The following is a 16,144-nucleotide window of genomic DNA, read 5'->3' on the forward strand; positions in this document are numbered from 1 at the left end:
AGAAGGCTGATCGCCGAAGAATTGATGCTTTTGAATTATGGTGCTGGAGGAGACTCTTGAGAGTCCCATGGACTGCAAGAAGATCAAACCTATCCATTCTGAAGGAAATCAGCCCTGAGTGCTCCCTGGAAGGACAGATCGTGAAGCTGAGGCTCCAATACTTTGGCCACCTCATGAGAAGAGAAGACTCCCTGGAAAAGACCCTGATGTTGGGAAAGATGGAGGGCACTAGGAGAAGGGGACGGCAGAGGACGAGATGGTTGGGCAGTGTTCTCGAAGCTACGAATATGAGTTTGACCAAGCTGCAGGAGGCAGTGGAAGACAGGAGTACCTGGGGTGCTATGGTCCATGGGGTCACGAAGAGTCGGACACGACTAAACGACAAAAAAATGTTATAATCACTATACAGAGGTGACTTTCAGACACTGAGAATTACAGTTGTGGTGTGTGTGTTTTTATGTCATCTTGCACAGTTACTGCTCAAGAAAATGGCAGGATGGTTCTGTTTGCACTCCCAGGCCATCCTAAACTAGCATAGGATCAGGGTTACATATGTGTGCTACTCTCATGGTGATAATAAAGCTCTTGTTTTTGTGTCAGCTCTTCATATGCCTGCCTGATGGGTTTGTTACTGAAGCTACAGAAGATGTTTGTTGGTCAAAGTTGGAGGTCCTTGGCTTGTGCTGTAGACATAAGCCATGGTGGGTCCCCCCAGGCTTAGGTCCCTTGAGCAAACTCTGGGGCCTGTTTTGCCCACAACTTTTCTGCTTTATTGTGTACTCATTATTTGGGTTGGTAGAGGTTTTTGCTCAAAGGAATCATAGAATCATAGAATCATAGGGTTGGAAGAGACCACAAGGGCCATCCAGTCCAACCCCCAGTCAAGCAGGAAACACCATCAAAGCATTCTTGACATATGCCTGCCAAGCCTCTGCTTAAAGACCTCCCAAGAAGGAGACTCCACCACACTCCTTGGTAGCAAATTCCACTGTCGAACAGCTCTTACTGTCAGGAGGTTCTTCCTAATGTTTAGGTGGAATCTTCTTTCTTGTAGTTTGAATCCATTGCTCCGTGTCCACTTCTCTGGAGCAGCAGAAAACAACCTTTCTCCCTCCTCTATATGACATCCTTTTATATATTTGAACATGGCTATCATATCACCCCTTAACCTTCTCTTCCCCAGGCTAAACATACCCAGTTCCCTAAGCCGTTCCTCATAAGGCATCGTTTCCAGGCCTTTGACCATTTTGGTTGCCCTCTTCTGGACACGTTCCAGTTTGTCTGTATCCTTCTTGAACTGTGGTGCCCAGAACTGGACACAGTATTCCAGGTGAGGTCTGACCAGAGCAGAATACAGTGGTACTATTACTTCCCTTGATCTAGATGCTATACTCCTATTGATGCAGCCCAGAATTGCATTGGCTTTTTTAGCTGCTGCATCACACTGTTGACTCATGTCAAGTTTGTGGTCTACCAAGACTCCTAGATCCTTTTCACATGTACTGCTCTCAATCCAGGTGTCTCAGATCCTGTATTTGTGCCTTTCATATATTTTTTTTGCCCAAGTGTAGTACTTTACATTTCTCCCAGTTAAAATTCATCTTGTTTGCTTTGGCCCAGTTGTCTAATCTGTTAAGGTCATTTTGAAGTGTGATCCTGTCCTCTGGGGTATTAGCCACCCCTCCCAATTTGGTGTCATCTGCAAACTTGCTCCAAGTCATTGATAAAGATGTTGAATAAGACTGGGCCCAAGACAGAACCCTGTGGCACCCCACTAGTCACTACTCTCCAGGATGAGGAGGAGCCATTGATGAGCACCCTTTGGGTTCGGTCAGTCAGCCAGTTACAAATCCACTGAATGGTAGCATTGTCTAGCCCACATTTTACCAGCTTCTTTACAAGAATATCATGTGGCACCTTGTCAAAGGCCTTGCTAAAATCAAGATAGGCTATATCCACAGCGTTCCCTTCATCTACCAGGCTTGTAATTCTGTCAAAAAATGAGATCAGATTAGTCTGACATGACTTGTTTTTCAGAAACCCATGCTGCTTTTAGTGATCACAGAGTTTCTTTCTAGGTGTTCACAGACCGTTTGCTTTATGACCTGCTCTAGAATCTTTTCTGGTATTGATGTCAGGCTGACTGGGCGGTAATTGTTTGGGTCCTCTCTTTTCCCCTTTTTGAAAATAGGGACAAACTTTGCCCACCTCCAGAAGGTGAGGCGAGTCTCCTCCCCCCAAAAAAAAGTTCATTGTGGGTTCTCTGTTGCATCATATTTGTGCATCATATATATTGCATCATATTTAATCTGCAGGAACCATGAATGACGTGCAAATTAGATATCCAGAGCCTTTGCATAGACCACTGTGAGTGCTATTTAAAGGAACAGCCTCTACTTGCTGATTGCCTTCAATTATATATACATATAAGAATAAAACAGCAGCAATTGGTGATTTATGGCTGGCTTATTGTTTCAAAACTTATTCACCCTTAGAAACTGCCTTAACTAATTTTTATTCTGCCGCTTGGTCATGATTTCCATTTGAAGATTTCAGTGCCTCCCCCCCCCTTTTTTCTTTAAAGGAAAAGCACAACCCTGATTAATGGAATTGTCACCTTTCAATCTTGGGGTACAAGATTTGAGGAAAGTCCTGCATTGTGGATTACTCAGTAGTGATATATGAGCTATTTCTTGGCAATATTCTGTCAGTGTGGTAACTGAGAACTGTTGCTGCAACTGGGTCCCTCATGATTTCCTAACTATTAATGACACACACACACAGGCGCCAAACCCTTTCCCCAGTTCTCATAGAGAGCCCTACATTCCCTCACCTTCAGCAATACGGTGGTGTCTTTTTGGCCACGTGTCTCCTTTTGAGTAGTCCTGATGGAGGCACATTAGGCAGTTTCAACTTAGAAACTGATTGTGTCTCTCCCACTTTGCTCTCCTCCTTGCCAGATCCATGCTAGGTAACGAGAGCAAAAAAGCCCTTATCTTGTGGGGGGGGGACCCTCACTTTAGCATAGAGGTGGGAATTCTGTCATCTTTCCCACGGAAATGATCACAGTTTATTTTGGTGCCTGTCCGATTCAGGATACTTGGCTAGGAAAGGTCAGGAGGCAGATTCACGGAACAAACATCCCTGGTTTTTGTTACAGTGGCATAACTGTCACGGCTTTCTTCAAAGCATCCTGGGAATCATAGTTGCTGATAATTCACTTTAATCATTGTGCAGTGTAAATAGGCCCAGTTCATCTCTCTCTCTCTCTCTCTCTCTCTCTCTCTCTCTCTCTCTCTCTCTCTCTCTCTAAAGATTGTGATTTCACACTTGGATAAGAAAACAGTAAAGTACCTTTTTGGGGAATTTCCATTGTGTTTTATCTTTTTGAGATAATTTTAAGTGTAGTAATGCTGAAGGACATGATGTGTTATCTTCAACGTAACAGGAGTAAATAAGGCCATACAACAAAAACGCCAAATTAGGGGCGTGAGTCTCTGACCGTGTTGTTTGAGAAGGATAGAAGTTGCACTTTGTTGCAGACAGTAATAGCACATATGAATGGTCATATTCATTTTCTCATATCCAAGGCAAAATGATGGCAGGCAGGTACTGGCTTAGATTTGTAGGAATACCCAAGGCCAGATTTGGAGATGAAATCTAAATAAAGCGATCCTGTATGAAAGCAGCCACAACTAGCATTGGGAACCTTAAATATGGGGAAGGGCCACCATAGCTTGGGAGCAGAAAGTCACAGGTTCAGTCCCTGGTGGCCTCTCCAGGCAGGCCTGGGAGAGACTCGTTCCTCCAACCCTGGAGAGCCACTACCAGCCCAAGCAGAGAGTACCCGAGCTGGGTGGACCAATGGCCTGACTGCGAGGCTGCTTCCTGTGTTGCTCATTTTCTGACACTTCCCATGAGAAGGTTGCCCTATGACAATAAACTCTTGCAATTACACAATGTGGGCATAGCATCATGTTCTATTGGAATGTACTAGCATATCTTTTGGTGTGCATTCTTATTTCTTTATTATGTCTATCCCCCGGCTTTTCCTTGGAGGAGCTCAGTATGATCTCATAGGTTAGTCATTTCCATTTCTTTTCGAGAAATGGAAGAGGCCAGAGCTGCAAGAGGTTGGGGCAGAAAGGCAGCATGGGCGTGTCTTGACTTTCCCGTGGTCATTGCAAACAGGCGGTTAGAGCCAAGGCCTCGCCTTGTGACCAAATGGTGGACTTGGACCAGGAAGCTGGGAAATCGCTTTCTCAAACAGGAGTGTGATAGAACAATGAGATGGGTTACTTCGCCTGGTTTTTGTATTTTTAAGAAAGCTATATGAGGCATTAATGTTCATTTCCCCGTGCATATTCCCCCCTGGAAGCTGAAGCAGTCATCCACCAGATCTGTAGCCTCTGCCAGAGAAAGTGGTCTCTGACTGATGATGTCCCCGACTTCCAGCTCCTGTCCCTAGATCTGACTTGGAACCAAATGGCACTGACGGATCAGTGTCAGGAGGGTCTTGCTGATGACTACACTACCTTGGGTCAAGCAACCCTGAACCTTGCAGGCCCCAGTTCAGTTGTGTCTTCAGATAAAAGTTTGGAGAGTAGATAGATGGTTGTCACACGGCACAGCTGCTTCCCAAGGGTTCCTTCGGCCAGATCCTATCCGAAGGGACCAGTTGTTCTGAGCACTTTTGCACCAGAGGACCCTGTCCAACTGTGATCCTGCACCGCTCACCTTGGAAGAAGAAAAGAATTGTCAGCAGCAGTCTGGCCTGTGCATGCATTGTAGAAAGGCCTGGCATGATGCACTTAAGTCATGTGCTCTCCTGCCTCTTCCTGACATTTTACTATCACTGATTTTGATCTTTCCCACGTTTTCCGAATGTATTTATTTATTTTTCAGTTGCCTGCATAAGGTCATGTAAGAAAAATGAGCATAACCTGTGGGCTTAATGCAGGCATAGGCAAACTCGGTGCTCCAGATGTTTTGGGACTACAACTCCCATCATCCCTAGCTAAGAGGACCAGTGGTCAGGGATGATGGGAATTGTAGTTTCAAAACATCTGGAGGGCCAAGTTTGCCTATGCCTGGTCGACACTGACTGGCAGACGTTCTCTGGGGATTCAGTCAGGCACCTCCTGCCAGTCCTGCCTGGAGGTACTGGGGCTTTATTTAGCCTTTGCCCTTCTGCATGCAAAAAGCAGATAGCCTTCCACTGAGCTGCAGGCCTTGAAGGAATGGCCATTTTCTGCAGCTCTGTTGCCTAAGATCCTTCGACTGGAGAGGTGAAAGAATTGTAGTTGGCACATTCTGAATGCAAATCCTGTGCTCTGCCACTGAGTTATGGCTCCGTCTCCTTTGACTGTTCCTTGCTTCATGTGAGTTTGTGAGGAGATGGGTGCTTAGGAACAGGCTGTGCTGGAGGAGAGATCCCCTGAAAGCGGTAGTTCTCTCAGTTGTTTGTTGTCAGAGGCTACAAGCCTCTTGTCTAGACCTTGAGAAGTAGGCACTGGCTCCCCCTTTTTAACTGTTGTCAGCTTAACCAGAAGAATGGGCTGCAAGTACAGTATTTCAGAGCTACACGCTGCCTTCTAGAACATTTTCTTCTGAAACTGCACATTCAGGTGGCCTATGAAAGGGCGTTCTTCGCATACCCTTATTGTTTTGGTGGGAATACACATATGTGACCCAGTGGAGCTGCCACTGAAGATACCGTAGCAGTTCATCTCTTCCTCTAATGTTTTGGCACTCTTGATCATTGCATGATACCATTGCATGAATGGGGATACTTTCAGAAATAGTCCACATTGCATGTAATGTGTAGTTTCTCACTGATATTTTTTTTAAGGGTGGGAAGGTTCCTGCCCCCTCCTTTTTTTTTTTTACTAGGCAATCAACCCTATGCATGCTTGCTTCTGTCCCCACTGCATTTAGTGGAGCTTATGCCAAGGTTAGGACGCGGGTGGCGCTGTGATCTAAATCACTGAGCCTCTGGGCTTGCCGATCTAAAGGTCGGTGGCTTGAATCCCCGCGACGGGGTGAGCTCCCGTTCCTCTGTCCCAGCTCCTGCCCACCTAGCAGTTCAAAAGCACGTCAAAGTCCAAGTAGATAATAGGTACTGCTCCAGCGGGAAGGTAAACGGCATTTCCGTGCGCTGCTCTGGTTTCGCTAGAAGCGGCTTAGTCATGCTGGCCACATGACCTGGAAAAACTGTCTGTGGACAAACGCCGGCTCCCTCGGCCTGTAAAGTGAGATGAGTGCCGCAACCCCAGAGTCGTCCGCGACTGGACTTAACTGTCAGGGGTCCTTTACCTTTACCTTTTTATGCCAAGGTTAGGGTGTATAGGATTGCAGACAAAATCTGCTTATTATTATAAGATATGTAGGAATAATTGCATTCATAAGTCTTTTTTAAAATTACTTTACAGAAGTTCCCTTCCTAGAAGAATTGTGAAAAGCAGTTGACCAAGAAAAAATGTAGCTCTTTCGAGGTGATTGTCAGCTAAACGAAATAGCTGTGTGTTTAGTTCTTGAATCCAGGCAGCCAGCAGACTAGGTGATGTACAGTATTCTGCACATAAGCCTGTGTTTACTGTGAACGATATCAGTGCAAAAGCTTTGCTGTCTATTGCTTCTAAGCGGATTACACTGCTGCACATGCAAATCATAGGAATTTGTAGGCAAAGAGCCCCTCTACCTACAGTGGTAGGACTCAGTAGTTTAAAAATAAAACAAATTTCTACCTTTTGAATGTTTCGTAGGTTTATAAGTAGTCATTTGTCAGATCTCTTGTGGAAAGTAAGAAGACTCTCCAAGTGACTAGGCAGGGAAACCTTGTTGTAATTTCTTGGTGTTCTTTTGTACGCAGAGTTTGCTGTGCTCTGAGTGACTTACAGAAGTGTGTGGGTGTTTGGGCAAGTCAGATATGCTACTAAAATTGTATGTGGTCTATCAGCTGTTGTGCGCTTTAGGCCAGTCCTTCTGTTAATGCAATAAAATAACCTTGAATGGCATGAACCTGACTGTTCATGTACCCAATATTACGGTACTTCCATGCTGTGATTGGCAGAGGGGCACAGGCTTTTCTCTTCCCCTCTCTGTCCCTCCATCTCCAAGTTGTTTGCCATATTAACCATTTTGTCAACGCCTCCAGCACAGCTTTCTCACCATCTTGTTTTTACACTGCAGGTGCCGCAAAGCAGTAGATGTAATTTTGAAGATATTCTGAAGGCACAAATGGCTTTAGCTGGCTGCCCAGACTCCTTTTTGCACCATCCTTACCGAATAGTAAGTTATAACTTAAATATATTTAAAGTGCATGGAATCCAGCTGTAGTGGTGGAGTAAAGTCTGTTTACTGAGCTGAGTAACTCACCAGTTAGCCCTAATTACGTCAGTGGCCTGGATCAGGTTTAAAAGGGAATCCAGGGTTTCCTGCTATATCGGCGATTCATTGCGAGCCTTGGGCTCATGTGCTCCCACTCTCGGCCTCATCTGCATGCCAGAGGAGATCGGAAGATTTCACTTCCACTTTTAAACAGACTGCAAACCAGGATCCAAAACCAACTGACAAACTAGAGCAGGCATCCCCAAACTGCGGCCCTCCAGATGTTTTGGCCTACAACTCCCATGATCCCTAGCTAATAGGACCAGTGGTTGGGGAAGATGGGAATTGTAGTCCAAAACATCTGGAGGGCCAAAGTTTGGGGGTGCCTGAACTAGAGCTTAAACCCAGGCATAGGCAAACTTGGCCTTCCAGATGTTTTGGGACTACAACTCCCATCATCCCCAGGTAACAGGACCAGTGGTCAGGGATAATGGGAAATGTCTCAAAACAGCTGGAAGGCCGAGTTTGAGGAAGCCTGGCTTAAACAAACCATATTTCTCTGTGTTTGGACCTTGACACGAAACTGCAATTTGTTTAAAATTGGGAGTGGGATCCTTCAGACTCATCCTCCTGGCATTCAAAGGAGGAGGAGAGGAGGTGGCATTGGAACCCAAGGCATGCACTGACTCATGTACAGATTGGGAAACCATAGTTTCACACTACGCTAGACCCACAACTTGCGCAGGATTTATTTATGTGATTGCAGCTCTGCATAGGTGGTGGGCAAATAAATAAATAGATGGAGAGCCGGGGGGGGGGGACATTCAGAAGGGGCTGTCCGAGATCTCGCAAAGGCCTCGAGAGGCATGGCGGAGGGCTTTAAAAGCTCTTTCTGTGCCAAGTTTTCTTGACACTGAAAGTTTTTAAGCCCCCCACCTTGCTCTGGAAGGCTGTGGATTTACTATTTGTCAACTAATATTTTTATTGGGGAAAGTGCAGTACATTTGAGACCTGCACAAGTTGTGACCCACTGAGCTGTGCATTGTGGCTCTGCTAGGGAGCTTTATGGGCTAACTTTAGCTGCTGCTTTTTGTGCCATGATGGCTAACCTGCACTACTAGGCCAGGAAGTATTCAAAGACTGCTTTGGAAAATGAATGGCTGGTCTTGATGTTTTAAGAGCAAGCAGCCATTCCAGATCAGTTGTACATAGGATGACTCAGAAAGTGAGGGTGACTGAAGCCCTCAAAAAAATACTTCGAAGGTCCTTCTCAAGGTGCTTTATTATGACATGTTACGGTTTAGGCTATTTTCAGGGGAAATTATCACAGCTCTGTAAATAGTGAAGCCATTTTTGGACACCCAGATCAAAGGCAAAGAGCTGTGCTACTAAAGAGGTATTCCTGCAACAGCAATATGGGTTGGTGGCTCCTGCTGGTTGTATCAGAGGGCCTTCTCGGTAGTGGCACCCGTCCTGTGGAACGCCCTCCCAGCAGATGTCAAGGCAATAAGTAATTATTTTACTTTTAGAAGACAACTGAAGGCGGCCCTGTTTAGGGAAGTTTTTAATGTTTAATGCTGTACTGTTTTAATATTCGGTTGGAAGCCGCCCAGAGTGGCTGGGGAAACCCAGCCAGATGGGCGGTGTATAAATAATAATAATAATAATAATAATAATAATAATAATAATATATTATTATTATTACTATTATTATTATTATTATTATTATCAAAAGCAACGAAGGACTACCATGTAGGAGAGGCTACCTCAATCTTCAGGGAAGCCACGAGGAGGCTGACACAAGACCGATGCTTCATGCTGGGGAGGTAGAGAAAGGTTATGGAGAAATGATAGTAATCTCAACCAGATACAAATGTTATGCTTCTGCTAATGCTCTTGCTAACCACAAAGCAACTGAAACATAGCCCATAATGCAGTGATGAGGAACTTGTAGGTCTGTTTAGGCCCAGCCTATGAGACTGCTCCCTGCCAACCACACCTGATGTAATATGTGACTTGCAGTTTGCGGTAGCCAGGGACATGGCTGCAAAGGAACAAACAGGGGCTTAAAAGTTGCCAGTTGTTTCTGTGCAAGCAGGGCTTCCCATCAGTGCCGGGAAGCAGGGATCAGGAAACTCCCTCGTCCTGCTTTCTGTTTTGAAGGAAGGATAAAATTCAAACCATTTCCACAAAATGGACTTTGAAGAGTCCATTTTGTAACCATGTAAACAAAATGGAAGGTGCACTCCCAGTGCCTGTCAGCTGATTGGCACAGAAAGCACATCTTCAGACAAGGTTGCTCTAACCACTAGTCAGCTGAGCAGTAGTTCTAGCAACTTCCTTTAGATTTGGGACAAGTATTAGGCATCCTTCCATTTGCAGCACTCGTGTCACCTTTCAGGGGTGAGATGAATGTTACTCAGATGCTGAGAGATTTGAGTTGTCCTGTGTATGGTATCTTAGGTTTAGGAACACTGAACATGCAAGGCTACATGTGTTTACCAAAGACAAGAAGGATCTGCCCATGCTACTTCCATCAAAAGGTGCTTTTGAGTTCTGTGTTGCACATGCTAATTAATCCCCAGGCTACAACAGGAACATATAAAAGCTGTTCTCTGGAACATACTTCTGCCTGGAAAGAGACGTCTTTCTTACCAGTAATCTGGACAAGGTTGGTTGGCTGGCTGGCATCTGTCTGCCTTGGGAGACAATGGAAGATTGCGCCCAACCCCCCCTGTAAATCGTGCCACACTCTGAAAGTGAAGTTCCATGGCAGAGTAATAAACAAATGCAATCAGACTTAACGAGACCTCTCAACACTTCCGAATTTGCTGAATCTTCTGTTTTCTCAGGGTCACAATACAGTCGTACCTTGGATCCCAAATGCCCTGGAACTTGGACGTTTTGGTTCCAGAACGCCGCAAACCTGGAAATGATTGTTGCGGTTTGCAAACGTTCCTTTTGAACCTGAACGTCCGACGAGGCTTCCGCAGCTTCTGATTGGCTGCAGGAGCTTCCCGCAGCCAATCAGAAGCTGCGATTTGGCTTTCAAACATTGTAGAAGTTGAACAGACTTCTGGAATGGATTCCGTTCATCTTCCAAGGTACGACTGTACACTCATTCTATAGAATCATACACAGTCAGTGATCTTCAAAAATATGTACCTGTTCTGTACTTCCTGGATGTGCTTGGTAAGAACTTGAGGGGTTGAGCTGGTTCATTGTTGATAGCTGATAGCAGCAGTTCATGTGAGTCCTGGATGTCTCATGCGCCTGTCTAGGTGAGATGCTTCAGGTGCCCGATTCATGTGTTTCCAGTAAACAGCAAGCATGGGAAGCAGAACAATGTGTCTTTTGTAGAGCACCCACCTAGCCATGTCTTCCTTCTGTTGCTTGCTGGTTCTTGCATATCTACTCCTGTTTCTTTAATTCTGACCTTGTCCTGCATGAGCAGCGTGGAGAAAATGGTTTTACTGGTGGGGTTCTACTGTATCCCTCTTATGTGATGTAAGAAACATTACCAGGGTCACAATATGTCAGGAGCAGTGTGCAAAGCAACAGTCTGTGTGCTCATTTGCATAACTTACACAACTTGGGCATAACCGCTAATAATCAGGCGAGACGTTTTCTGTTCAGAAGTGTTGCTGCAGCAGTCCTACAGTATAATAAAGAAAAGTTGCAAGTGAGGAATGTTCTCTAGAATCTACACAGTAAAAGTAATCATTGTCATCATCAATTGATTTGAATGCCGCCTTTCCATAGTTCAAAGCCATAGCTGCCAAGTACCCTGTTTCCCTCGGGAAACCCCCGTTTTTACTTACCTTTCCCCGGTAGTCCCCCGTATCACTTTCTCTCCCGTTTTTCTCCGTTATTTTCTCCTGCCGGCGGCCTTTTTTTCTGATTTGCCCTTCTATGGGCACAAAAATGGCCGCCGCCGGCTTCAAAAGTCGCATCTACGCATGACTGGAAGTGCGTAGACGCGACTTCCGGTGTCGTCGTTGGCCATTTTTTGTGCCCATAGATGGACGGGCCGACACCAGAAGTTGCGTCGAAGCACTTCCGGACATGCGTAGAAGCTACTTTTGAAGCTGCCGGCGGCCATGTTTGGTGCCCATAGACAGGCAAAGCGACACCGGAAGTTACGTCCACGCAACTTCTGGTGTCACACGGCTGCCGTTCCCGGATTCTGCAGTCCGGGACTTGGAAGGTAAGTTCAAAGCATGCTCAAGGTGGCTTGCAATATGAGATAAGAAAAGTAGTTGTAAACAATAAATAAAGCACATCAAAAAAGTGCATGACCAAATCACACAATTTCCACATAATTCATAATAATATTTAAAAACAACAGCAACAAAAAGAGACGGTTCAATGGCTTCAGCTTTTGTAACTGGAGTCAGTCCAGGCCCCACCCTGCCAGGTCAGGTGGAAAAAGACGTTCAGGGCAGGAAGCAGGTGTTTCAGGACTCCCAGGCAAGATGGTCTCTGGCCTCAGCTTTTGTAGCTGGAGTCTCTTTGCTCACTCACATTAGAGGATAAATGGCTCAGGCATACCTGCTCAGAGGTAGTAATGAGGTGAGAGAAGATGTTCAGCCCTTCTCTAGCAATCATTTGGTATAATAGACACCACAAAATGAGCAGTTGCTGCAGTTATTATGGTGAACCACTAAAACAAACGTCACTTTAGTCAGATTATCTTCCCGTTAGGACCAAGGTTTGCAAGAAATCCTGTCCTGTGTGTACTTACTTGTAAATAAGTCACATTAAACCTAACCATTTAAGGCTGCAGAAGCAATACTAGTAACAGGCGCTGCTTATAGGGACTGGCGGTGGATTCCTGCCACAATAGCTGTGCATTGCGCAGAGTGAGTCCCACTGGTTTGCATGAGGAATGCTCCCTGGGAAGTGTTCACAGGACTCCAGCCTGAATTCATTGCTCTTGAGAAGTGCCACACAGGCCTTCTAATAAGGGCTCCCAGGTACTTTCAGAACCATGGGGAAATTTTAATATCCCACTCCCCACTTAATGCAATTCTACACCTTTTTTCTAGAATGTGGAATACTAAGCGGACAAGGAGCTGGAGAGCAGGATTTGAAATGTCCATTTGGCCACTCTGTGGCCTTGGCCTGGTCATCATCCCTTAGGCTAACCTCTCTCACGGGCCTGTTGTGAGGAGAACACGGGGAAAATGAGAACCAGGAGTGCTACCTTGAGTTCTCTTGAAGAGAAAATAGAGAGATAAATGCCATACTGATGGATGTGAGATCTTTATTATTGTTTTTCTTCAGCCTGCCTGCCCCGATTTTGAATAGGGAGAGGGTTGGGGTTTTTTTTGAAACCACGGGGTGGAGGGAAACCTAAAAATGAAGCAAAAATAACATACACCATCAGACTCTGCACATGCAAGTTGTCACTTGGAATCATTCCCTGCGCTATCCTACATTTTGTAATAGTATTTTAAATTTCCAAACTGTGTTTGTCCTCACAACAACCACCCTGTAATGTAGATCACAGTCAAGCCAAAGCATAAGTGGGAGACAACCAGAGGAAGTGTGGCTTTGAGATTTTTGAGAAAGTTTAATTTTTTTCCTGCAGTCCTTCTCAGGAGGTCTGTGTCTTGCTTGCCCTAGGAAATTAGCAACCATTCGTTGATCCTCCTCCTCTCAGTGGGACTTGGGCTCTGGTTCCTAACCAGTGCTTTTCTTCTAGAAAGGCATATCCTTGAATGCTCCCAAAAAGAAAGAAAAAAGCACTGGCCCTAACATAGATTTCCCTTCTGAGACTGGTGGATCTTTTTTCTTCTTCTGCACAACTTTTATTTTGTTTTGTGGCGGTTCCCTCGTTGCGAGAAGCCAAGTTGCAGGGAACTAGGCAGAGGGCCTTCTCGGTGGTGGCGCCTGCCCTTTGGAACGCCCTCCCAACAGATGTCAAAGAGGAAAACAACTACCAGACTTTTAGAAGACATCTGAAGGCAGCCCTGTTCAGGGAGGCTTTTAATGTTTAATAGATTATTGTGTTTTATTTTTCTGTTGGAAGCTGCCCAGAGTGGCTGGGGAAACCCAGCCAGATGGGCGGGGTATAAATAATAAATTATTATTATTATTAAATTATTATTTAACCCTTTCCTGCCTCCATTGTCCAGGACAGATTCTCCTCCCCACCCCACCCCACCCATGCTTGCTATGTACATGTAAAGCAGATTAACTGGCCAGAGGGCCGGATTAGGCCCCCAAAACCGACCTTGGACATGCCTGATATAAAGGAACAAAGGATTGTGAATGGCGGGGGGCGGGCGGGAAGAGCAGGCAGGATTTCAACCCGAGACTGCAGGAGAACCAAAGGGGTTAAAGCCTGCTTTGCTGCAGTCCTGGATCTGGCTCAGAGCCACGCTGGCTATTTATTTATTTGTTTTAAAAAGCATGAAAACTCAGCTATGCTATGCAAGAGCAAACTATGTGACAAGTATTGCGTTTAGTTTGGCCCTCCAGTTAGGAGCTAGAAATTGTGTTCAGGGGGTTCATCCTGGTTCTAAGTTCCTCGCTAAGTTCTGTGTGTGCTTGCTGAGCCAGGAACTTTCCTTTAATCCATTTGCTGTTCAAACTCATTCCCTTGGAAACTATCTCTAATCTTGTGGGGATTAAACCAAAAACAAAAAGCACCGCCACCCTCTCCTCTTTGCCGTGTTCAGGAGGTCTGTCCAAAACTCTGTCTCTTTGGTTTAGAAAATAATGCAGCAGTGAGAATTGGCAGCACTTAGCTCGTGTTCCTGGAAGTTCAGATTGGAGTTCCAGAATTTCTCAGAAAACAGAGATGACTTACGGCGTGTGCATTCCTATTCTTATGCAATTGGGAGTCACAGCAGTAATCGAGCAGTCACTTGAACTCTTTATTCAATTAAGGAGGAAATGAATGTTATAACATAGTGATTTAATCAGCGACTCTTATTCCAGTATAAGGATTCATCATGAAGTTACTAAGAGAAGCTTGAGGGGAAGTTCAAAGTTCAGTTCCTCTGCTCCTCCCTCCCTCCCCATCCCACCCCCTCTGCTCACGTAAGCGCCAGAAGTAAATGCATTAAATTATCTCTTGTTTCCTACAAGCTGGAACAAACATCTCCAGTCTTTCCAGACCTAGGGCCCACTTTTAACCCAAGCCTGCATTTGGGGACCCAGTGCTGCTGTTGTGACGCACCTTGGATCAGGCCGCAGCCCACCAGCTAGCTCCCCAAGACCAGGGAGCTAGAAGATATGCCTTGATGTGAATAACACATAATTTTGTGGAAGAGGGAGGCGAAGTTACAAAGTGAAAGAGGGAGGCCAGCTTCTAATTCAAATGCAGTCTCTCTGTAGACATGAACCCAAATACCAGTTGCCATATTTCAACAAGTGACAAAGATATGTGTGTGTGTGTGTGTGTGTTTTGGGGGGGGGGGAGTTGCTGAACTTTTTTTTTGCAAAATCTCAAAAAAAAAAAATGTACTGAAGATAGGGGTAAAAACTTAGCTGTGCAAAATACATTCTGGGGGTTTCCATCAATCATCAAATAATAAATCTTACTCTAATTGCCTCTGCTAAAATTTTGCTGTCACCTGATTATCTGCTAGAAGAAAGGACACAGTAGCAATGGTTGAGCGACCTGGTATGGGTAGTAGAGGGGTAATAACCTCAAATCTTTATAAACAGTGCAAGCTAATACTGCCATCTCCACAGGGACATAACCGTTTTTCCAGTGGAATTTTTTTGAAATTGACCCTCAAGTCGCTCGATATCATATAGGCGCTGTCAAATTAAATTAAGTTTTTGAGCTATTTTAAAGGAAATTCGCCAAAATACAGACTTCCGACATGGGTTGTCATACAACCCGGACATCTCAGCGATTTCTGTCTGGACACTACCTGACTGCCATATTCCGTCTAGGTAAAGGTAAAGGGTAAAGGGACCCCTGACCATTAGGTCCAGTCGTGACCGACTCTGGGGTTGCGGTGCTCATCTCGCATTATTGGCCTGGTACAGCTTCCAGGTCATGTGGCCAGCATGACAAAGCTGCTTCTGGCGAACCAGAGCAGCACACGGAAACGCCGTTTACCTTCCCGCCGGAGCAGTCCCTATTTATCTACTTGCACTTTGATGTGGTTTCAAACTGCTAGGTTGGCAGGAGCTGGGACCGAGAAACGGGAGCTCACCCCGTCGCGGGGATTTGAACCGCCGACCTTCTGATCAGCAAGCCCTAGGCTCTGTGGTTTAACCCACAGCACCACCGGCTATGTCTGGGAAATTCCGGATTTACCGTATGACAGCCCTGCACAAGACCTGCCGTTGGGAACCTTTCCTGATAAGGGAGTTTCTGCAGCCCTCAATCATTTTAGTGGTTCTGTTCATCACCTCTTTTGGTTCTCCAGTATCCTTTTTGAGGTGTGGCATCCAAAATGGGAGGGGAACCTCCATCCCGCGGTCCTAATTTGGTGTGGTGTAGTCTCAGTGTTGGGAGGCAGTGGAAGACAGGAGTGCCTGGCATGCTCTGGTCCAGGGGGTCACAAAGAGTCAGGCACAACTAACGACTAAACAACAACAACAACAACAAGTCTCAGTGTGGCCCATGAGACAGTTTCCCTGAAACCCACTTGTCCCCATACCAAATGGCATATGCTTCTGCCAGGGCACCCTTAAAAACCTGGGATCAGCTGTGCTGCCGAGTGTTAGGATCTCTTACTTGCAAGTAGGACCCTGGCAAGTAGGACCCAACTGGCATGTTCTCTCACTCCTGGTCGATCGTTCGGGGGCTTCAAAAGCATTCTTCAGCCCGAACATCAAAGCGACT

The 16,144-nt window shown here is 45.6% G+C and overlaps 1 protein-coding gene across 5 annotated transcripts in view; it reads left to right on the forward strand.

The window, feature by feature from the left end:
• GRB10 (growth factor receptor bound protein 10) overlaps positions 1-16,144 on the forward strand; it is an 85,386-nt gene that overhangs the window by 21,537 nt on the left and 47,705 nt on the right. For 4 of the 5 annotated variants that reach the window (XM_035137092.2, XM_035137094.2, XM_035137093.2 and 1 more), the window contains one exon: positions 7,192-7,290. The exons of the other annotated variant lie outside the window; for it this stretch is intronic. In XM_035137092.2, coding sequence (XP_034992983.1) covers positions 7,240-7,290 — 51 coding nt within the window. In that variant the 5' untranslated portion in view covers positions 7,192-7,239. Of the gene's footprint in view, positions 1-7,191; positions 7,291-16,144 lie in introns of those variants that run through there. 5 annotated transcript variants of the gene reach the window in all.

The sequence above is a fragment of the Zootoca vivipara genome, chromosome 13, assembly GCF_963506605.1.
Source record: "Zootoca vivipara chromosome 13, rZooViv1.1, whole genome shotgun sequence".
In the NCBI taxonomy this organism is placed as follows: domain Eukaryota; kingdom Metazoa; phylum Chordata; class Lepidosauria; order Squamata; family Lacertidae; genus Zootoca; species Zootoca vivipara.